The sequence below is a fragment of the Podarcis melisellensis genome (genome assembly GCF_964234715.1).
Source record: "Podarcis melisellensis genome assembly, chromosome: 3".
In the NCBI taxonomy this organism is placed as follows: domain Eukaryota; kingdom Metazoa; phylum Chordata; class Lepidosauria; order Squamata; family Lacertidae; genus Podarcis; species Podarcis melisellensis.
In genome coordinates, this window is record NC_138530.1 from 54080442 (window position 1) to 54105874 (window position 25433).

Genomic DNA, 25433 nt, shown 5'->3' on the forward strand with positions numbered 1-25433 from the left:
AGAAATACAAAAACAAAAGATTCATAAAAATACACCACTTTTTAACATTAGATTTTAAAACATTTGCTGCCTCCATCTGTCTTTTCCAAACAGAAAGAATGCATGTCAGTGAGTCATGATTTCATCACTATTTCATGTAATGCACTGAAACCGCAGCAGGGCAGGGGGGGAATATTAACAATTTGAAGAAGCTTTATGCAATACTTTCTAGTATTGTATATGACAAAAGCTTTTCTGGTAATAATACTATGTTAAAAGAAGCATCCAAAACAACAGCTTCCAAGTTTTAGTGCATAGCCTCACACACTTCACTGCTGTATGACTTAAAAAACCCCCATAATAAACTAGAATTATATTCAGATTGGTTATCTGCAATGGCTGTTAAAGGACTAGAAAAAGGAATTTTCTGTTTAACTGAACATAGGCAGCAATGAAAAATATTGCACTTAAACTAAACACATGTACAGTTAACACACCTTTTAAAAAATGTTTTAAAGCACAGCTTTAAAAAAAAGAGCAGAAAACTAATGGCATGCTGAGATCAAAAAATACTGCAATACTTTTCAAGGACAACCTCAAGGTAATACTCAATGACAGTTTTTAGAGCAGATTTTGTCTAGCTGTATAATGCTAGTTCATTGGTCAGGTGCTAGTACACATTACTCATAACTGTCCTTGGACTTCTTATTCATAAACATGAAAATGTATTTTAAAAATGGAAATATGTTGTGAAATCTCAACTCAATCACATTGCATATAAGTTATTCAGAGAGATGTCTTTTTCATTTGTTCTGTCTGACCTGACTAAAAGTGCTTCCAGGTCAGACGTGGGTCTTTGCCAGGACAACATCCAGACATTGGCCCTGTCCGTGTGGTTCTATAGTTGCTCTTCTGCTGGTCAGTCCCTCTAGTGTCCTGCCTAATTACTACTGCTGCACTCATCTGCCAAATTTCTTACCTGCTAGCACAGTGGCAGGCACACCAGCTAGGGAAGGCCAATGTACTTTGAGGGCCTTCAAAGTTCTTAAGGAGAGAGCTGTGCCCCCTCAATAATGAGTAGTAACATTCTGTGTGATGTTACACATCATGTGTGATACTAAAGTGACACTAAATGATACTAAGCCTATATCACACCCCTGCTGGGAGCTTTCCTCTAAACTAAAGTAGTCCCGCCATGTTTACCACTTAATAAGGAAGAAGATACTTGCATCTTCTGAATAATTTTAGCTGCTCTTTTCTATACCTTTTCCATGTATATGACATCCTTTTTGAGATGCAACTAGAACAATACAAAAGATGCTAAATGTGGGTGTACTATGGTGTTTAAAAGGGGGAAGGAACTGGCATTATGATTCTTGCTGTTTATTTCAATCTCCAATTTTTAATCATTACAACACACTGAGCTAATGCAGTCAGTGAGTCATCAAGAATTACTAATACCTATTTCAAACGTAGAAGCATGAGCTTGGATTAAAACCCACACTTGTTAGGTGCCACAAGACTAGAAGCTAGCCTGGTACACTAAACAATAGTTCCCTACTTCCTATGTAACCAGGAGAAAAATATAGACACTTCGGCCAGGAAAGAGATACTGCTAACTGAAATCCTTTTGCACTTGGGAATCTGGCAATCAAGAAGATTTCACCCTTCTCAATTTCAGAATGTACAGGAAGGAGGACAGCTTTTGAAAAAAAATCAGAAATGTTAGCATCCAAAAGTATACTGCTTATTACTTTCATGCTACTAATTCATACCTCTTCTATTAATAAAATTAACAGCACCAATATCAGGATAAAGAAAACGGAAGAGGCACTGAGCACTGAGCAGGAAGACTCATTTTTCCAGCTCAGAACTATAGTCAGACCATCAATTTATCTTACTATCTTTTTATTGGCATAAATCCTACTTTCTAATGGCTGCCTTTTTCCTGCCTGTGAAAAATTATTGGGCAGTTTACACTAACTGCTTTCTGTCATGTTTCATTTCCAAACACCATCTTTTGTCAGTTTATTCCAATCAACTCCAAAATAGACCATTAATGTGAATAAAGAAGATCTGTCTTCCAACATCATTAATGAGATGATTCAAAGAGTAACTCCATCTCCACTACTCCCTGCCGTAAAATATAAACACCTCACATTTTGCAACTGACTCCCAAAATCTTGAGATATGCACACACATCTGCCTAAAAAAAATATTAAACCATGCACACAAATATGTGTATCTTTTTATGTGTAGCTATACATATTCACTGGATTTTATACTCTGAACCATGAAGGGGAAAATGGTAGGATCAGAATTTCTCGGGGGGGGGGGGAATGGGACAGAAAGAAACCTCAGTAGGTGATAAGAAAAAGGAGTTAACTATGGTGAGTATGAAAGCCTTCTTCAAGGTCAGCTCTCGTAAGAACACATGAAGCTGTTGCTGGATCAGATCAAACACCCACCTACTCTGTCATCCTGTTCCCACAGTGGCCAATCAGATGTCTCTGGGAAGCCGGCAAGCAGAACATGAGGGCAACAGAATTCTCTCTACTCGTGTTCCTCTGCAACTAGTATTTAGAGGCATGCTGCCTCTGATACTGGGTGCAGTACATAGCCATCATGACTAGTAGTCATTAATAGCCCTATTCTCTACACACACACACACACACACACACACACACACACACACACACTTTCAACAGAGTGGTGCCTTTTGCTGTCTCGTATATGCACTATGAACTAAAACAACTTCTTTCCAAAGGCAGTCTATCTCAATCAGTTCACATACAGAGGTCTTCAAATTTCAAAAATAAAGCAAATGACCAGCTTTAAATTTTCTCTAAGGGCAAATCCTTTTTGATATTAGACCATTTTAGCTAAAATTTCAAAAGCCACAAAATAAAACAGCTGCAGCTTACATTTGCCTTGGTTCAGAGAGAAGACATTCGGTATCTACATTTCAGAAGCATGTCCTGACTTAGGTAATAGCTAAGGAACAAAAAATCAAGAGAGATTTATGTGTGGCAATTCATATGTGGTAGAACCGGTGATGAATCATTCCTGCAGTTGCAACACTCTTCAGAGATGTTCTGAATGCCACCAAAAGAAACCACAATACAGCGTGACCAGGCCCTTCTGAGGTAAGGACAGGTGATCCTTCCAGAGCTTGCTTCAGAGGTGTTCCAAGCACTTTTGTAGTACCAAATGACAGATATGAGTGTGCCATCCTCTCGAGCTTAGGGCATGGGATCTCACAAAGCATTTTGAGGGCGCTGCAAGAGTTGAGTGCGACATTAAGTACAAGACCTGGCCCCTACCTGAACTTTGGAAGGGGGAGGTCAGGATCATGGCAATTACAAATATTCGTTGGTTACCAAGGCTTAGCAAAATTTGCGGATCCTGTATCATATACCAAGATCCTAATATATTTTCACTCATTTTAAAGATTTGTAACCAGAACCATATGTTGTTGTTTTTTTCTAATCAGTAATGCAGGAAATTGAATCCATATATCTTGATTGTGGATCCGACAACTTTCAATCCCATGCAAAATCAACCTTTGCAGCTGTGAACATTTCAGGTGGTTTTGTTCACTTTGGGCTTTACTTTAATAGCATTTTAAGGGAATCATGAACATAAAGTGGAACATAAATGTTCACTAAATAGGTTTTAGGATTTTGAAAGGAAAATGTCCTCCTAACTTTTAAAATATATAATACTGCTAAGATTGTAACTGCCTGCTCACTGCCTGAAGAAAGTAGTGAATATCTTAACTACGTATTCTCTAAAATAATTAACGGCTACTAGTCACAATGGCCATGTTGTATCTCTAGGGTTCTGAATACCAGTTGCTAGGAATCACTAGTGGGGAGAGTGCTGTTATATTCAGGTCCTGCTTGCAGGCTTCCCATAGGCATCTGGTTGGTTACTGTAGTAAATGAAGGCTGGATTAGATGGGTCTTTGTCTGGATCCAACAGGGTTTTTCCTATGTTCTTATAATAATTCAGGTATAGTACAACATGGCTCCTGGGCATTAAGAACACACAATGCAAGTCACTGGTTATTAATGGAACCAAGTAATTGTTATAATTAAATCTACAGCATGATTTAGTTTTAATACGTTTCTTTGTGGTCACTCTTGGAAAGTACACTGCTAACCAAAAAACTTTAAAAACAATTTATTGTTAGCAGGCAGAAAAGCCAGGATATATGTGTAAACAAAGAAATGAAACTGTCCAGTTAACACTGAATTCTGCCCTTAAGTTTATGAACCTGAACACGCCTTCTTAAAATTAAGCTCCACTGAAAATGGGACACATCCAAATGAATATGCTAAGGACATGGCCAGTTTTTGAAAGTGTTTCTCCTATAACCCACCCCCTAAATTATCAATTTTACAAGCATGAGTCAATTCCCTTGTTTCCTTAGGGGTTGAAAAATTATTGATTGGTTGATTGTCAAGAGTGTGCACTCAAATACCAGCCCATAGTTCTCAGTTAAAGAACAATCAGAATTCTTTTCTTAAAAATTCTGAAGAGGAGAGGGAGAGTGATTACATGAAAAGTTTAAATTACATGTAAATATTTGGACATTAAAATCATGATGCTCTGCTGCTGCCTTTACTGTGCAATACTACAGGCAGCAAAATTATGTCAAAAACAGATCTCCCATGTAGCTCAACTGGTAGAGCATGAGACAGACTCTTAATCTCAGGACCATGGATTTGAACCCCACGTTGGGCAAAAGATCCCTGCATTGCAGAGGGTTGAAGCAGATGACCACTTATGGTCCCTTCCAACTCTATGATTCTATGAACAATATCTGTATTCTCCCCCAAAATTGTGTGATAAGGATTTTTTCATGGTTAAACTACTGATCCAACACTCTGAATACTAACCAATTCATACAATATATCTCTAGGGTTTTTTATTGCCATCAAATAACAACCCAGTTCTGTAACATCACTACTAAAGCTTTTTTTTTTTTTTTGCTATAGGGTTTCCCCCCATTAACGCTACTAGTTACCTAACTTTAATAAGCACAAATCTTTCCTTTCATAAAAAAACAATTTGGTGTAAATGACAAAAATAAGCATCATTTAAAACTTGCTTCCTCAATATATCTTTTTTAAAAAATCATTTTTATTGATTTTCCAATAAAAACAGCCAATCAACATGTCCACATCATAATCCAATTAAAAACAAAAAACTAAAATAAAAAAGACCAAAATGTAATTATTAATTTTTCCGGACTCCCGATAGTCTGGACCTCTAAAGCATATCTTCCTCAATATATCTTCAAGAGGTGAAAATATTCTTAGTCTGTGAGTACCCTAGACAAGGACCATTCCATCATGATCCAGGGACCAGATGACTCGAGTTGTGACTTGACATAATTACTGGAGGAAGGGGCATGTAAACAATGCTCCCTTGCAGGTCATCTCCACTTACTTGAATGAACTCCAACTCAGATGGGTTATTTCTAGGTCAGTCTGAGGTAACACAGCTGCACCAATGTTATCACTGGCAGACCCAGAAATAAATCAGGAATTCTCACGCAGACTTCATTTACTACTTGTGAAGCTATGAGGGGACTGGATTGGTCATTGTGACTGAAGGCTTCACAACCTGGTAGTAGAAAATGAAACCAAATCATTGGGCAGGCAGCAGTACATAGCTCAGTGGTACAACACATGCTATTGTGAACTCCAATTCAACCTCTGCTATCTCCATTTAAAAGGGTCTTTAGTAGTATGACTGAAACAAATATTTAATCAAGACATGAGAGCCACTACCAGTGAGAACAGAAGGATTGGGCTACAATAGCCAATGGTCTGAAACAATGGCAGTGTCCACACATCATAGTTAGTGGTCCATCATGAACGTGCAGGTGGCTCCAGTGTGGTGCAGTGGTTAAGAGTGGTGGACTCGTAATCTGGGGTGCTGCTGGGTGACCTTGGGCTAGTCACACTTCTTTGAAGTCTCTCAGCCCCACTCGCCTCACAGAGTGTTTGTTGTGGGGGAGGAAGGGAAAGGAGAATGTTAGCCGCTTTGAGACTCCTTCGGGTAGTGATAAAGCGGGATATCAAATCCAAACTCTTCTTCTTCTTCTCCTGCTTTGCTCATCCCCTAGTGCAAATGGAAGCAATGACTATTATTCTCAGCTCAGCATTACATCCCAGCCAGGGATCGTGGTTTGTTGGGATCGAGAAAACGACAAACCCCAGATCAGATGTAATGCTAAACCAGGGACTGTGAACTATTGCTCCTGTTAGGGGGGGTAATGTGAGGCCTGGAGCAAAATGGCAGCCATCTCTGCAGTTAGAGTAAACCATTAATGATGCTTTGCTGTGATAAGCTAGCATAAGGCATCTCTAGACTAGTATAAGGCATCTTAGTACTGTATGTCAATTTTTAGGTTCTGTCAGTCATACTTCAAGGCGGGTTATCAAATCCAATTATTTGGCAATATTTGCAGCAACAGACACTTCAGTGTATCTGTAATGTTGACTGGTACACCAACAAAAACTTTGGTAGCATTTTCATTCCAAGAAATTCTCAGCTGATCTTTCCTTTTTTAGATTTATTTAAACCAGGAAAAATCGGTCAAGTTAAATCAGGAAATTCAAAGAATACAATGCCAACAAGGCCTTAAGTACTTTACACTGGATTACATCCAATATTTATTTCCTTCTGTTTTACACACTTCCCCTGAGAATCTTCAGGGGGGTTGCTGATTACTGAAAAATTATTGTTTCAGTACAGAGTAGGGTATGATAACAAATTGATGACTTTAACACTAGAGTGATATTTAGTTACAACAGATTGTGGACACGCAGTGAAGTGTAGAGACAGATTAAAAAGGCACAGGGGTTCTATGCTGAACCATATTCTAAAGCTCCCTTTCCCTTTGATCCCCTGCCAGCATTTCAAACACATAGGCAGGCATGCACAAATGTAATAAGTCCATTTCCCAAAAGCCTCCTTCACTCCTGTCCACTTTATACTGCCTTTCCCTTGAAATTTTCTACATTACTGACAGTATTCCATTCATCATTCTAGCTGTGTTATCGGTATTGTAAATTTTCTTACAGCTTGGATCATCGTAAACACTCCCTGTTGTGTGATGAGGAAGCAGTCACTGTGGCTGGGTTTCAAAAAGGGAATTTGGAGCATCCAAGAATTTGGGCATGCTTAGCTTGTTTAATGTTCTTTCCAATTAAACAGTAGAGAATGTACCATATAACAAACTATTTTTAAAAGTCCCATCAGCTTCAAAGGTAGCTTGATATGTTGCATTCATCCCAGCCGATGTTCTGATATTCTATTTGTTCTGGAATTTTAATAGGGGTCCAGCCTATTGAGGTCAGACTGCCAGTTACAGAAATATTACCTTGTGGTCTTTATACTGAAAAAAATAATACAATTACACTACAGAACGCACCCTATCCAACTACCCAGAAAATTAATCTGCAAAAGTTACTAGTCCCTAAAACTTTACTAGTTCACTTGTTTCTGTGTATGAACTGTCTCAAATGGTTAGTCTAAAAATAATGCATATCCTCATGTATAGTACCATTCATGTGAACATTAACACCCATCACACATGTATTACTTCAAAACTCTTACAATTTGGCAGTTATATGGAAAACTACAATTCATGGAGCACTGCATAAACTAAATAGTGTTGTCATCAGCATAGGTTTTGGAAAAGTGAAAAGTATAACTAGTAAACTAGAAGCTTGCGTAAAACCTCATACAATATTTACCTGTGCAAGAGAGTTAAGCAAGCAAATTTTAACCTAGTACAGTGGTACCTCGGGTTACATACGCTTCAGGTTACATACGCTTCAGGTTACAGACTCCGCTAACCCAGAAATAGTAGCTTGGGTTAAGAACTTTGCTTCAGGATGAGAACAGAAATCATGCTCCGACGGCGCAGCGGCAGCGGGAGGCCCCATTAGCTAAAGTGGTGCTTCAGGTTAAGAACAGTTTCAGGTTAAGAACAGACCTTCAGAACGAAGTAAGTACTTAATCTGAGGTACCCCTGTATGGCAGAACTGTACATCTCTATCCCCACCATCTCACCTGTTCACTTTTCCTTGCAATGAGGGTGAGATGAAAGGTAGGGAAGGAAGAGTCTGGCACAAGGCATTTTCCATATCTTTTTCCTTCCCAGGCACAGCTCCAGGGAGAAAATGTAATCTGAGCACAGCCAGTTTAGAGTATCCAGGTCATATCTATTTTCTGAGTGACAGTGCAGCACAATTCTGGGTCAATGTAAGGAATAAGAAGACTATACCCTTCTATATAGTCGTTCAAGTATGTTAAAATGTATGTTACACTATGGATGTGAGAGTTGGAAGGTAAAAACTTAATTCTTTTATGGATTCTAGACCTCATCCATTTACACTAGTATTAGATTCTAAGTAACTCTGCATTTTTCATATTTTGCTCACAACCAGGTCAGAGATTGCGCTGAATACACAGCAGTTCAAAACAATGCAGTAATTAAAATGTGTACATTTAATTCAAATTCACTGTAAAAAATATCCGCGGCTAATCACAAATTGTTCTATCAGCCTCCATATTTCCTACTGCCACCTCCTTGTTTTGTTTTAAGAACAAACCCATGATTCAAAATGGAAGCCCAGTATATAAACTGCAAAATGACTGGCAAACTTTTAGCCGATCAAATTATGTGTAAGCAAAGGCATTCTTTCCCAGTGGTAGGCGGCCGCATGCCAAGGAACTATGTGCTAGAACTTGTCCTGTACTACCTGTTCAAAGGAAGCTGCGCAAGAATATTTCAAGCTCTGACACATACTACTTTGTGCAAAAACATCCACAGGAGTATTACAAAAAGACAGCAGTGATGTTTCAGCAAACCCTGTGTCAAAGGAAAACGCTCCCCTGCATTTTTATCAGCAAGCAAAAAACGAACCATCATAGCTTACATAAAACTGTATCACTAACACCAATACCGCTTTGGCAAAGTTCCTCTGGCCCTTGCATTTTGGATTCTAGCTCTGTTCTGTACGGATGAAAGTGAAACCTGCAAAGTTGATACCACATCGTGTGCTGTTCCCTGAAAGTATACATTAAACCCATAATTTTGCTTTTCTCCTTTGGAAAGGTTTTATTTTAAACAAAACTTTTCTATCTTCTGTTAAGGGCTGCTGCAGATGCAGTACTGGTATTTAACCACAGCTGGTGCTGTATTTATGCAGCACTGGCTTCTTAGATTTTTATCTTTTAGGAAAGAACCTGGAACAAATTACAGTGGTACCTCTGGTTGCAGACAGGATCCGTTCCGGAGGTCCGGTTGGATCCCGAGGTTTCCGCAACCTGAGGACTGCTTCTGCGCATGTGCAGACCACTTCTGCGCATGTAAAATACTTTCGGGTTTGCCGTCAAAGTTTATATAACCAGAGGGTTATGTAAATGGAGGTACGACTGTATTTCAAATCTAGACCACAAAATTAAGATAAAGGTAAATGTAGAGGTTAAAAGGAAAGGGGGTACAACATATAAATGGTAAAGGGTCTCCTTAACACCATTTCAGAAAGCCATCTGGGGGAAATTCCAGGCCCACACAATCACAATTTGACAGGAACAAAAAAATATTTTATTTTGCATGAAAGATGTATGGACAAAACAAAATAGAGCAAAACTTTGTATCTAACATACAAAGTTGAAAACCCAAGTTTGTGTGTATATGTGAACATCTAAACATTTAATGCTGATTCTGAAGTCTAAGATATTGGTGAACAGATGCACTAGATGCCAAAAAAACTGTGTCATCCTCGCTACAGCAGTGTAAGAACAAAACTAGACTTTTTATACCACCCACTATCCTCCACACCCACCCATCCCGCTGGGAAGGTTTTGTTTTTTCTTTAAATGCGCTAACTTTTGATGCTGGAGCCCAACTGAGGGGAAACATGCTGGAAAAAAATGTGTATTTCCACAAGAGAACTAACAGGCAGGGGAAGAGTCAAATATCAGATTGGGATTGCATCCTAACTTGAGTATTTAGAAACTATAAAAAGAAAATTTCATTGTGAAAGATTAGCACCTGGAACTGTAACACTGGTAGCTAACTATTTGGAATCCGCTTGATTCAAATAAGTCTAACAATATCTATACCTTGTGCATTTTAATTACAATATTTTATTAAATGTTGTTTCCATGCACACCAGCAGCAGATATAACATGAGAACAATGTAAGTTGAAATGTAATTTGGATATGAATTTTCAAAAGGTTCAATGTGACAAACTGCTGAAAACAAGTATGTTGTGTATGGTATGTTCAGTGTTTTCTTTTTTTCATTCTATCTTATTTTATGTGGATGCTGGCAAGCCTGATCTGTGAAATGTATAAAATAAGTGAAAAAGGGATACAATTTGCTCTTTTCACATATCACAAACAGATCTCACTTATTTTCCCTAGAGCACACTGCTTCAAATTGAAGAGTGAAATTTGTTTTCTAATGTGGATTATGATATGTTTGAGCTTGCAAAATATTTAATAGCATGTCTGACACCTATCTATGATTTAATCCTTAAATCAGTAAGTAGAGTAATGTTGCCAAAACAAAACAAAAAAAAGGGGGGGGGGGAGAAAAGGCTATCAAAACCTCTGAAATAATATTGAAAGCCTGGAGTCCCTGGGACTTTAAACCAATCATTGAAACTAATCAGAGTTAGCCTAGTTCAGCATAATGACAAACTCCAATAGTTTTCACCAGAAGAAGAGCCTTCTGTCTTCTCACAGCAACACTAGAGCAGCCTTCATCAGTTTAGTGCCCTGCTAGCTGGGGCTGCTGAAGAGTTGCAGTCCAAAATATTTAGAGGGCACCAGGTTGGCCAAGGTTGCCCTAGAAGCCAAGGGCAGGGGGAGCTTGTGAGAGAGGAGAGGGAGCTGCTGCCCATGAATGTAGCACTAAATTGTGCATTAATGTTATATCTGAACCAAGTCTACAGATGCAAATCAGAACAGCATAACAACCAAAAGTGCCACTTACAGCATTATGCGCAAACCACTTGAAAATGCAATGAGAAAATGCACCACCGTCACATCCACTCCACCTGCTGCTTTCTTTCTTCCCTGTAATCCTACACCCTCCTCATTTATGGTGAGCAGCGGGGGGACAGGAGGATCTTAGTGCTGTCTGAATGTGGCCTTTCTTCTATTTTCCTGGTGTTTCCACACCTGAGAATTTCCTCATTTTATGTAACCTTCCACACAGTGTAAAAGCCACTTCTGGAAATCTAGTGGAAGCTTAGTGCTCATGACAATGTTGTTGTCCGGGGCGGGGGGGATTCTTTTTGCAGCCCTGTTAAAATCAGTTTTGCATTGTAATTTCACATGACAAAACCTGATGTGGTATCCTGGTGTATGGTTTTTCCCCACCATTTAAAATTTAGTTGTGACATGGTGGTATATTGATTTTTTAAATCCACAGTTCTGTAACACAACAGATAGTGCAGTGTAAAAGGAATGTTAGAAATTGGGACAGAAGCACTAACATTATTTCCAAGAAAACTAACACAATAAACCCCAAATCTGAATGGAGTCTTAATTTAAAACCTGACATCCACCATAGCTCCAGAAGTGGTTATATGGTGCCCCAGTTGCCAGCCTACACTATATGGCTCTTCTTTTACAACTGAACGTGGGCCTTTGAATATAAGCAAGCCTGGTGCCTTTGAAATATAGATATTTAACACAACAGCTAATGCATTATTGAATGCATATGTCTGAAGACACAGAGGCAAACTTTGGTCTCAATGCCTTTTCCAGAAGGTATTGTGTCATCCAGCTGAATAAGCTTTGCTCTCCCAATGCAGCAAGCATTTTCTGTTTAGCCTACAATTTCCGACATCATTGTAAAGATAGAAATCATTATAATGTTTCTATTTTCCATAATAATGCAATTGTGCTACTTTAGGGATTTTCTTCAGTAAACATTGTCGGATGACCACTGTTAAGATGTAGAGCTAAGCTACCATAAAGTTTCTTTCTTGTGTCAAATTTGATTCTGTGATTATCCATAATCTATGCTCACCTCCCTCTATAGAGTGAATTATACTTAATGGAAGGGATAATTCTAAAGGAGACAATACAACATAAAGTCTTATCCTGCTATGAGAAGTCTTTTTCAATTTAGTCAATGAGGCTTAGCATCAGACAGAAAGGGGGAAAAGACTGAACATTTCCCAGCAGTACAGCATACAAGCATACCCCCTACTTAAAATAATCTTACTTATACATAAAAATGTGTAAGGCTATGTGAATGCTGACTTCTATACAAGGCATAGGGCAACTTCATAGTGTTATGGGGCAATCAGCAAAAGTGTAAAAATGTTAAAAGCAAAGATTCCCCATCCAATCCCCAAGATAGCATTTTGTATGTTTAAAAAACTTGTGATAATTACATCAGTATTCCCATAGGGCCTCTGCCACCTCATTCACTGGACACCCTACAGTGGTTTAAGATTTCTTAACCCTAGTATGCAGAAGTGCTTGCAAGGGGCATGCTGTTCCAAGAAAACTTGTAGCATCCTAGGATGGCTATAGGGAGCCAAAGATCCCTTTGGGGCATTAATCCTAGCATTTGGTGTTTGGGGTTTTTTTAGGGTAAACAGTCCCGTTTTGTGGTTACAAGGGCAAAGGTAAGACTCTGGCTCTGTTAACATGAAAACACTGTGCTTGGCATTGCCTTTCCCCTATACGTTGCTTCCTCCCTGCCCGCATCTGCCTTAAGAAAATACTTGCACTGTGCAGTGCAACATCAGTGTTTTTCACTGCCTAAAACTGTGATCATTAACTATGCTAATAAAAGGACCTTTTGATCTTGTCCCTTGGTTTACTGTTAGATGGTCACTTCTGATAAGAATTGTCTGCAGGAGATGTGAATCTCCCTTCATTTCATTTCCACAACCATTGACTGGCATTTGACCTGAGGACGTTTCTATTTAAAATTTAAAAACATGCACACATGGGAAATGGGTGGCTAATTTGCATACTCATACAACTATTTTGAAACAATGTCATTTAGTATGGATGAAGACTTGGGCTCATGCACTCCCACCTCTCCTCTCCTCTCCCCCCGCCCCAGCCAGGAGGAGCAGCTAGCCAGCATTTAGTTTTACAGAACCTCATCTTGTCCTTGCATATATACCAGAGATCATGGTTTATCAAAAACTATGCTTAGTTTAACAAGCCAATTTAATAATCTATGGTTTGAAGTTAGCTTATTTTTGTTTCACTGACCAAAGTTTATGATAACCCACAATCGCTGGTTTGTAAACAATGACAAACTGAGATTTGGTGAAAGTGAAACTAAATGCTGGAGAACATCTTCACTGGCTACAAAGGTGGAGCAGAAGGGTGCACACAAATTTGAGGCTTTAAACCAGGCTTCCTCAACCTCAGCCCTCCAGATGTTTTTGGCCTACAACTCCCATGATCCCTAGCTAGCAGGACCAGTGGTCAGGGATGATGGGATTGTAGTCTCAAAACAACTGGACGGCCGAGTTTGAGGAAGCCTGCTTTAAACTCATTCTAACTTGTGTACATAGCGCTACACCATGGTTTAGCATTATATGCACAAGGTATGCAACACAATTATATTTTTACACAATAGGATGTTGCTCTAGTTAACTACACAAGGGCTGATGCGTGCCAATGTGTTATATAATTTACTCAACAATATACCTAATTGAAGATGGACTTTCTTTGGAACACATTTCAAGTAAGTGGGACTGCCGATCTTTTGAGAAAAGTGTGCATCTTTACCTACTTTCACAGGATCCAGCTGAGCTGATATGACTGACAAATAATTTTATTCTGTTGAATGTAGTTTAGGATAGGAGGCCTTTCATCCTGATGAATCTGACTGACACCTTCAGACCCTGCCCAAAGACACACTGGCACTGCACAATTACTGTGCAGACAGGTTCTAATGAACTTCCTTTAATAAAAAAAAAGCACTGTCGTATAAATAAGAAGTTGAACATGTTTTTAATATATATATATATATTTAACAATACTTCCATGGGTGAAATTTCAAATTCTATTGGTTTCAAGGCCAGCAGCATAACTGTGCAATGTACTGAAGCCTATAAATATATTTGGCCTGATTTTCAGAGCTGTTGAATATTCATTACTTCTGACTGTATCAATATACATTCAGATCCTTCACTGATTCTGAACAGTTCTCCTTTTAATTTATATTTAGTATTATTCCTTTGTATTTCTGGGGAAATGTAGCCACCTAGGATTAGGGTGACCATACTAAGGCAGGGCTCCTGTACCTTGAAGAGCTAGCTGCTTTAGACATTATCTAGATGTGACCATGGCACTTCTTGGAAAACACACTGTACTGCACAATGGTAAAGTAGGAAAGGGATTAGTGTTTTAAAGAAGAGAAGAAGAAGTCTTATTTCCCTCTTCACACAGTGTTTGCCCTTCAGTTGCCTCACTCCTGGTTGTGTTTTCTTTGAAAGGGCTCACTTCTTGTTTCAGACACTGAAACACATCTGTGGTGAAAAACATATCAGAGGGGAGTGGCTGAAGGGTTCGACATCTTGTTAGATCATCCACTTTAAACATTCAGAATGTTCAATTAGAATTTCTGCCTTTAGGTGGTACATAGTTCCGCTTTGCAGTGGAGCATTGGACCTCCTCTCTTTTTGTCCTTGCAGATTCTATCATGTAGACGTGCAGGCCTTTGCTTTTCTTACAAAATGGCTATAATGTTGTTTTCCAAGTACACTTTTATAAAAATATTTCTGGGTTACTTCCATGCATATCCAAAATTTAAAAGACACAGAATTTCATTTGTAAAATATTATACGTATGGGCAAATCTGTTTGAAGAACATGTTATGAAATATCAACGTTTTCCTTCTTAGAGCAAAGTATAGTACAGGGTCATCAACTTGTTTGGACATGTGGGCTCAGTTTCAAATCACAGTAACTGCTAGAGTGCTGGTGGCGGAAAACTCATTCTGAATCGGACCAGACACAGGTTAGAGCTCAACGTTGAGCCTACCAAGTAGCGATAATGATGGCAAAGAGGACCTTCTTCACCGCCTCTATTGCATCTGCAGAAAACAGCAGCAGGAGACTCTTTCAGGTGTTTCACAATTTAATGGAACCACCCCCACCATTGGGGCATGGTGAGGACCCCAATATCTCCTGCAATGATTTTGCAAAGGTTTTTTGTAGATAAAGTCACTCAGATTCATAAAGAGATAGACTCCACCGTGGGAACAGGGCCAGGGCGGGTGAGTGCCAGAGTCCTGTCTAGTCAAGTTGCATGGGATCAGTTCCAATCTGTGCCTCCGAGGATATGGACAGGCTGCTTGGACGAGTGAAACCGACCACCTGTCTCCTTGATCCTTGCCCATCCTGGCTCATAAAAGCGAGCTGTGAAGGGCTGGGCAATGGGCTCCACGGGATGATGAATGCTTCCCTCTGTGGGAGAGCCTTCCCAGAAACACTGAAAGAGGCAGTTATTATTCTTTGCACCCGGCCAATATGGCCAACTATCGTCACAGCTGTCCATGGAGGAAGAGGTCAATTCTGTGTCCAGGGTAGCTGTCTACCAGCTCCATCTGGTACACAGGCTGAGACCCTACCTGCCTGCAAACTGTCTCGTACTAGAGCTATGTATACTCTAGTTATCTCCCGTCTGGACTACCACAATGTGCTCCGCATGGGGCTACCTTTGAAGGTGACTCAGAAACTACAACTAATCCAGAATGCGGCAGCTAGACTGATGACTGGGAGTGATAACCAAAATCACATAACACCACTTCCAGTTCGTTTCCAAGCACAATTTGAAGTGTTGGTGCTGACCTTTAAGGCCCTAAATGGCCTTGGCCCAGTGTACCTGAAGGAACATCTCAACCCCCATCATTCAGCCCAGACACTGAGTTCCAGCTCTGAGGACCTTCTGGCAGTTCCCTCATGGCAAGAAGTGAGGTTACAGGGAACCAGGCAGAGAGCTTTCTCGGTAGTGGCGCCCGCCCTGTGGAACGCCCTCCCATCAAGGAAATAAACAACTATTTGACTTTTAGAAGACATCTGAAGGCAACTCTGTATCAGAAAGTTTTAAATCTCTAATGTTTACCATTTTTTATGTTCTGTAGGCCGCCAGAGTGGCTGGGGAAACCCAGCCAGATGAGTGGGGTATAAATTATAAAATTATTATTGTTATTGTTTTTATCATTGTAGGAACCATATATAGAGTATAACCAAACCACACACTACAATCTGTTCTAGTGGCTGCCATAGAATGTTTCTAATTTCAGCAGGGGAGGAGACCCAGTGGGTATATATGTCCCTGCAGCTATTGACAAGCCATGGTATGGTAGATCTGCGAGATGGAATAACTTCAATTCACTGGCAGAGGAAGAGGGGGCGGGGGAGCACACCGCCCCCGGCACCACGATCCTAGTGGGGTGCCATTGTGGCTGGAGCCCCACCGCGCTAGGAGCCATGCGCCTGCAGGTGGTGAGCCACGCCCCCGGGATGCACGCCACGCCCTTGGGGCGTGCGCCAGCCATGCCCGCGCCTGCTCTCCCCCCCTGGTGCCGGAGCATGAAGCTCCACCACTGCTTCAATTTCCATTTAACTCAGTATTTATCTTTTTCTGATATTCCACATAATTCTGCTGAACAGTCTCATGAATCAGGGAAAGCTGTACCTAATTTCCTTTCTCAAAATTAGCCAGTTTACATGCACAATTGATAAAATGATACCTTCTTCATCACATCTTACATTTCTAGCTACATATCTACCAGATATTTAGCCTTATAAAGGATGTAATAAATGGTAATAGCAATAATAATAATAATTTTAAAGCTCTGAAAAAACAGGTTGACAGCTACCAATGTACTGTATGTCTTCAATGGCTCCTCCTAGGTATCCCGTCTTTCAAGACAAGAGCAGGGCAGCCCCCTGGCTAAGAAGGGAGAGTTTTAAAAGTTTCTGCACAAATCACATTTTGTTGCATGGTTCCACTTATCTGATATAATGCCTACAGCCACAAAAACATAGTGTACTCAACAAAGAGGGCTTTTTAGAATCAATCCATAACAATCTGAGCCAACTTACCATTTGGCTTTATTCAAAGACAACTTGCTACCCTGGCAATTTAATTGACAAACCCATATTCTTGAATTTTAGTCCTTTACAAAAAGGCAATAATATGCAAGCTAAATGAAAAGAACTGGATTCAGATTATTAGAGGTTCACAAACGAAACACATGAAGCTCTGGAGGCTGTCCAAAGTGAAATCATTTCTAGGTGTTGATGTCCATTCAATAAAAATTCAATGTTGTAATTATCTTCTTACTGCTTCCCCAAAGAGTTTTAGTAATCATAACCATAATATTTCTTAGCCAATTATATTAATGCCGCAAAAAGACAGACAGGGCCAGCAGCCAATCACTGTGCCAGCTCACTGCCTTCAGATGGATACTTTACAATTAGCCTACAATTCGCAAGTGAAAAATGCAACACTAATCTTAAAATAACAAACAGTAAAAATCCTTTTAAAAAATAAAGAGTATGCATGGTTAAACATGTAGCACCTCTAATTAAATTATGGAGTGAAGACTCTTATCCTCTTTGCTTCCACAAATAACAGGTAACAGTCAGTTCTAATAGCTCTATTAAGTTACACCAAAATACGTTTCATGTCACTATTCAACTAAACAGCTCATCTCTAAACAAGCAAGGCTCCGTTACTGAAACCCGGCCAACTAAACCCCACACTGAATGGTTCAGTTTGCTCCATAATCACATGCAACTTTCTCTGTATGGTAATATAAGCTTATATTTATGCAACACATGTGGTCCATGTTTTCAGAAGATGAAACACAATACCTCAGCAAAACTGTGAATGTATAGTTACAAGCTAATTAGCCACTTGTTGAATATTCCATGCCAATGGAACAAATACACTTTCCAGGCAGGTCATTATTTTCATCTTTGTCATATTTAACATCAAATAATAAAAGAAAATTAATTCTAGTTAGCCACGTGTAGAGACAAAATAGTGTTTTCTCTTCATTATATATAAAAAGGCCTTGTGCTTGTAACAGAGCACAAGCTTCAATAACAAGCCTGATCAGAGATTTGCCGGCATAGTCTCTGGGTAGCCTTCATCTACTATACCCATTCAAAAAACAATGACTGCATCCTTGCTAATATATGCTGAGTATGTAAGTAATTAACCCTCTGAGATATGGCAGAGAAGTTGTCATCAACAGGAAAACCTAACTTGACTAGAAGAGATCCATGCAACTTACATGATCTCTGGCAGGTTGGGGGAAACCTCTGCACTTTAGTGAGTGGGATGGATACAAACACACACACACGCGCACACACACACACACACACACACAGAGAGAGAGAGAGAGAGAGAGAGAGAGAGAGAGAGAGAGAGAGAGAAACTGACACAATACATACTTCTAAAGTGTATGCAAAAATGACATTGATAACAATTATCTGAACAAAAACAGGGTGATTTCTCACTCTGAACAATACTGTTCTTATTTCAGGAAACTATCAATAGCAGAAAAAGATATCCAGCTATCGTAAGAATTGCTAATGGCAAAAACGAGAGCCTATAGACCAAAAATAAAGATTTTTTAATGAATTCATCAACCATGATGCTAACAAAGGAAATACAACACTGAAGACAGAGATAAAAATATAGATATAAATAGCAAAAACGGTTATCCCCCAGCCTATAAAAAAAATACCTTGCTCTGATATGGAATATTTTTACTCTTTCATTTATTTCTTCATTCAATTTATAACCTGCCTTTCCTCCTTCAGAAGCTCAGAGTAGCAGACACAGCAAAGATAAAACATTGAAAACACAGCTACTAAAAACTGCTTAAAATTTACTAAAACACAGTTAAAACATTTTAAAAACATCTCGGGGGGGGGGGGTCTGTTGCAGCCTAAGTATTATGAAACTAAAAAGATTGCGGGCCAGGAAAAGGAACTAAAGAAGACATGTGCAAACAAAATCTCTTCACAAACCTGTTGCTGTGGATACTGCATTCCCCCCATGGAACCTGGAGTCCGGGATTGCATTGCCATTGGAAAGCGCTGTTGTCCTGGAGGTCCATATGACTGCCCTGGATATGGACTGCTTGTCTGAGTCTGGGAGTGAGGGCTGTTGCCCACTGCAAACAACTGAGGCCTTTTCATTACCATTGGATCCATTGGGTTGCCCTATTGATTGAGGGGAAACATAAAATAAATGTATAAATATATCACATGAAGCCTTTGTTTGTGTATTTTCAGCATGTCTTCATTCCGAAATGAAATCTGCTAAATGTCTTTCGACACACACACAGAAATGGTAACTTAATTTCAGCCTCTGAAATACAATTCAGAAGAAAATTTAGTCATAAGGTTCCCTTGCCAGATACATAATGGTGAAGCTCTTCAAGTGCACACTTGGCAATGAGAAGAAGCCATTTCCATGCTTGGTTCCTCCCTACTGGATTACGGCCCATATGTTCTAATTGTCCTGCTTTCAGACTCTTTACAGTGTTACAATTTTGCATTCCAAGTCAGTAAGTGAGTCATAAACAGAACTTCACATAAAAAGACTCTTCTGATTATTATTATTTCTTTGCTTGATTTCAAAAAACAATAAACTCTGGACTTATTTTTCTTGGCATTGGATGTACTGCATTTATAGTGCATCATTTCTGATGCTGCTCACGATAACACAAACCCTCTTAAGAAATCATATCTCACAAGCAGTAACTACAGCATCCATTCCTCTACAGGAAAGTCCATTTGTCGGATGTTTGGGGTTTCAAGCTTGACATATGTTGAAAGGGAAACTCAAATGCTGAACTCAATTTCTTGAACAGTCCAGAACAAAACAAAAAACACAGTTCTTGCACCCAACTCCCTTCCCCAAGTGCCTTAAATACATAGTAAGTTTTGAAAGCAATTTGGTAGTTTAATGCATGACAATATGCGTGGAGAATTCTTGAATAACACAATTTTAAAAGTGAGTAGACATGCACTCTAGTGGATTCTGCTCCAATGCCCCAACTTTATAATTTCTATAGCTGGCCTTCCCTCAAGTACCTTTCATTCAATCTTTTTAGTGACAAAGTGCTCAGATTTGAATATGGCACTCCAAGTGGATCACTGTTATGCCCTATGAACAGTTTTAAATGCGAAAATGAATTGAACAGTTGCAGCTGCAAAGTCCTTGCAATACACATAAATATTCATGTACCACGTTTACTGTGTTTTATCAAAGTTGGTGTTTGCAAGCTTATCAGCAACTTTTCAATATTCAATTCTAATTTCTTTCAAACATTATTTTTCTTTGATATATTTACCAAGTGTTGTTCTTATCAGTAATTCCTTTCCATTCTTATTTACCCAATCTTTTTCTCTGCATGTTCTAATGGACTCTTTGGTTTCTCTTAGTCTCACATCCATTTCAATCTGTTCTTAACCTGGATATTTATTCCACTTCTTTATTTTGCATTTCACTTCCCCATACCACATAGATTTTATTTATTCCAGTCTCCTTATAAACAATACAGTGGCTTTTACAATTCTTATCCATATTCTTTGTATCATTGTCTATGTTATGAACTATGTTATGTTAAAATATGTGTCCACCACTCACTTTTGTTTCATTCAAAACACTCAGTGTTGATGTCAGCAGTAGAAAAACTGGAACAGGATGAGGAAAAGTACAAATGCAAGTAGGAGTTTTTCCCTTTCCCCATCACCATGCATGTGAGAACTACCTGAAGGGTTTTCTTTTCAGCAGCAACCACTAATACATTGTGCCATTAATTTAAGAGGTATCTTTCACTAGGTACATAGAAGTGAGCTTAAATATATACCTTGTACCAGCATTCCATGATATAGTATTATCTCGAGATTGAACAAGTAACAAAACATAGCATACCAATATATTTAACATTAAAGAGTAAAAGGTTCACAAGGACATAAAATGGAAGTTATTTTACTCTAATCTTTACTTTGAAAAAGGCAATGAGGCTCATCGAGGTAGCAGTCTTGTAGGGATCTGCTAAGGGTACGCATACAAGGTGGAAAAGGTATCCCCCAAACGCAAATTTAACACACATCAGTTAACTACAAGCACTGGATATGAAGGCATTTAGGAAGATGGTGATTATGCTCATTATTATTAAATATTTGCACAGATTTGAATTGACAAGGGACTGATATTGCGTTACTCCGAAATGCTTATCAACACACAACCTTTGCTTTTGACCAAGCTGTTGCCAAAGATTCCTACCAGTTTATTAAAAGGAGTGTGCTATTTTACTTGTAACACACTCTGGAACTCCAAAATATAGATAGCTAACTATCAGGTACTGACACTGATTATCACTAAGTTTACTTCTCTGGTGTAAGCAGAAAAAAGGGTTCAATTAAAAGAGGTAACCATATGCTTTTTATTGCACGATACCATAAGGAAGCACCTGAAATAAACACATATGTGGAGTTCTCAATTACAGTACCGGGTCAGACGAGACAGAGGATAAAAAAGTTTAAACTGTGTGTATGAATGCAATAGTATGGCTTAAACATTAAGATAACTTAAATTACATTATTAATCATTTTTTAAAACTTCAAACTTGCATCCACTTAGACATTTATGAGTCCCAGAGTTGGACAGATACATGTATAACAGGGATGCAGGATTCCACCCTTAAAATTTGTGTTATTGCAATGCAACACAATGTAAGATTATACTAATCCAAACCAAGACACATTTTATGCATATTCATTATTGTAATATTTTGCAAATGGTCAATCACCAATTAAATGCATAAAAAATACAGCAGCAACAATCAGAAAGTGCCGTATTTTTTGCTCTATAAGACGGACCTTTTCCCTCCTAAAAAGTAAGGGGAAATGTGTGTGTGTCTTATGGAGTGAATGCAGGCTGCGTGGCTAAGCCAGAAGCCAGAACAGGGAGAGGGAGTACTGTGCAGCGCTCCCACTCGCTGTTCTAGCTTCTGGCTTAGCTGCGCAAAGCCTCCGCAGGGCAGCGGGATGAAGGCTCCCCGCTGCCCCGCGGAGGCTTCGCGCAGCTCTTGGCTCTGTCACTTCCCCCACCTCCCAGAAAAGCCCCCAAGAGCCATGTGGCTCTTGAGGGAGATGGGGGAAGGGACAGAGGGCAGCTTACCCGCGCGCAGCCTCTTCCGGGCAGGGGGAGCCTTCATCCCGCTGCCCGGGAGAGGCTTCAGCTGCTATCCCAGAAGCCAGATCCCTCTTGCTGTTCTGGCTTCTGGGATTCAGAATTTTTTTTCTTGTTTTCCTCCCCCCAAAACTAGGTGCGTTTTATTGTCTGGTGTGTCCTATAGAGCGAAAAATACGGTATATTCACAATGTCTTGATCTATTTTATCATTTCTGTAGCTTCACTGATTAGGCTCTTTAATATATCACATATATAGTCACAGCAGCAGCAAGAGGCCTATGCCATAACACTTCCTCAGGACTCCTCAGAAAACACCATTGTTGGGAGTGGAGGCAGGGCTCATCCAGAGACATTAAACTGAAAACTGTATTTCATGCTTCCTTTTCTCAACCCAAACTACTAGCTTCTAGAAAAGAAACCAATGAACTTTAAAATGCCATCCTCTTTTCTTACACACTAATATATTTATTCTGAGATGGCTTTTAAACTTTCTGAGTTGCAGGATCAGGCATTTGCTATCTCTTTTTTATGCTGTTGGATAAATCTATTGTGACTACAGTACTAAGCAAACAAATCAGAACAGAAACAAAAAATAAATCTGTTTTTAATGAACTACATGCAAGTCGACTCTTTGTGGTGCCACTGGAAGTGTAAACAGAAGTTAAAACAATATTTAAACCCAAATACATACATTTATCACACCCAATGGCCAAAACAATACCACAGGCTGAGACAAGCAGGCTGCACAGCTTAATACTGTTGCCCTTCACATTATTATTACTATTTTTTTGGCAGTAGTAACTGACATATTTGGCTTCACTTTTTATTCCTACTCTCTGACCTTCTTCAGGTCCTCTGTTTAGCTCTCCCTCCTAGTTTATATTTAATCAAAATTACCTGCCCCTTAATTATCTTGGAGTGATCAAAACATTCTTCAGATTCATGAACTACAGAGATCAATTTCCATGAGCATTTATTTATTTATTTATTTATTTGTTGTTGATGTTCTTGTTGCTGCTGCTAGGAGTCTTACTGTGGCTTCCGTGCTCACAAGAGGGGTTTTTTTTTGAGCCAAAATCTGCCTTTTCAGTGGTAGTGCTAAAGCTGTAGAGCTTCAGACAGCATCCCCATATAGTTTTAGGAGGCTTGTTAAAACATTCCTAATTCAACAGGGTTTTTTGGAACTTAAAACTGTTTTGTTTTGCTGCTTTGTACAGACTGTATTATTTTATGCTACTGACAGCTTTGATTTTTTTAAACCTGTTTTGTTTCACAATCCATTTTATTATTGTGCGTTTTATTCAAAAGTTGTATAGATATTTGGGAAAAATGATTAAGAAATATGGGTAACAAAAAACTTATTGCGATCAGAAATGACATGGACACTGTCCATGAGATAAATTCCACTCCTCTGAATTTTTTATTTTAAAGGATAGAATTTCCCCATAATATCTTAAGAGCCAATAAAATTCATCTGTAGAAATCACTGTTGCAAGAAGATCAATTGTCTAAAAACAGCAGAAAGGCAGACTTCCAGTACAGTATGATCACAACTTCACATGTTTAACATGTGCAATTTCAACTTCTACACAGGAAGACTGGCCAGTTGAACTCACACAAATAAAATGCATGGAAGGCAAAGAGTTTAAAAGCTCTTTTCATGCAGGGCTTTTGTGGAATGGAAAGAGCTTATAAGCTCTCGGTTTCGGCTGTGGGGTGCTCTTGCAAAGTCCCATGAGAATTCAGTAACCAAGGCAAGGAGCTTCAACGCTCACTGCTTTGCTTGGGGTGTCAAGGCCCGCTTGGCACAAAGCTCTGGGAAGGGAAGGATGCTCGCATGGGACAGTTCCACCAAGGGGGTGCACTTCAAGTATATGTATTTTTTCATATATGCACCATCTCGGGGGGCAGGGGGAGTAACAACTGTACAAGATATGATCATACTGCATTACACTACACTTAATCATGCTTCCTGCTGATTACCAGACGCTGGGGCAAGTGTTAACAAACTATTTCTTTCTGTGCCTGGAGAGATTCTGAAGTCTTAGCAAAGGGATAAGGGATCTTTTCCAGCTCAATGGCTGTATTGCCTTGTGAGAAACCTTGCATTGGGGGGGGACACCACATAGGTAGGTGGGGCAAGAGAAGCATCTCTTTATACTGTAGGCTACATTTCAGGCACACAAAAGTCACGAGGTTAACACATACCGTATTTTTCCGTGTATAAGACAATTCTTTTTGCTATTAAAAAAATGGGTGAAAATTGGGTGTTGTCTTATACACAGATAGTGAATGCAGAGGGGGGACGTGCAATTAATGGCAGCAGTAAGCAGGAGATTGGCAGCGGTGATTGGGCAGGTGATTGGCGGCTGTGACAAGGCGGGCAGGTAATTGGTGGCTGCGGCAAGTGGGCGGGTAGGCTGTAGGTGGCGGCGATTGGGAATTGGCGGCTGCGGCAAGGTGTGTGATTGGCAGTGGCTTTGGCAAGAGATCGGCAGTGGTGGGCAGGCAGGTGAGCGATTGGCGGAAGTGACCTCCCCCACCCCCACAAGCTAAACAACTTAATTTCTTAATTTTGGCTTTAAAAAAATAGGTGTCATCTTATACATGGGGGCGTCTTTTACACGAAAAAATATGGTACTTCTCCAAATAGCTAAGCAAGAGTTATTATCATAGTTTAAGGGCATCTTTCAGCCAAGGAAAACCTCAAGCGTATGTAACCTGAAGCGTATGTAACCTGAGGTACCACTGTAATGCAGCTGTGTCAGAACAAGCTCCACCCATGGCAGCAAGAAGTGCCACAGAAAACTAACTGCACTGTTAATAAATTTTGCTGGGGTGGGGGCAGAACCCTAGAATGGGAGGCAACCTTATTGACATTGGCATTCACATTCACATTGGGGAAGGGCATGTACAAAAATACATCTATTCTATTTCATATAGTTATATATTAACACAGGAAAAAATGTATGCTGGTCATATATCCTCCACATTTATGGCAAATTATTAATCAAGTCCCACCTGAAACAATTTGTTAAATTGATTTTAATCACTGGGCCTCTCATGTGAAGCTTTGTATAATCAGCATTTCATTTACAAAATTAATTGCCTGATTGATTCTCAAGAGGCAGTAGCTGTCATTACACTGCTGTCATAACTTTTGAGAAGGGGTGTCACAGCATGGAATTCTGACAGTA

General features: G+C 39.5%; 1 protein-coding gene across 10 annotated transcripts in view; it reads right to left on the reverse strand.

Moving 5' to 3' along the window:
- ARID1B (AT-rich interaction domain 1B) overlaps positions 1 to 25433 on the reverse strand; it is a 344407-nt gene that overhangs the window by 289838 nt on the left and 29136 nt on the right. For 9 of the 10 annotated variants that reach the window (XM_081905095.1, XM_081905099.1, XM_081905094.1 and 6 more), the window contains exon 2: positions 19057 to 19251. In XM_081905095.1, the coding sequence (XP_081761221.1) occupies positions 19057 to 19251 (195 nt within the window). Of the gene's footprint in view, positions 1 to 958; positions 1066 to 19056; positions 19252 to 25433 lie in introns of those variants that run through there. The other variant, XM_081905092.1, reaches the window with a different exon arrangement.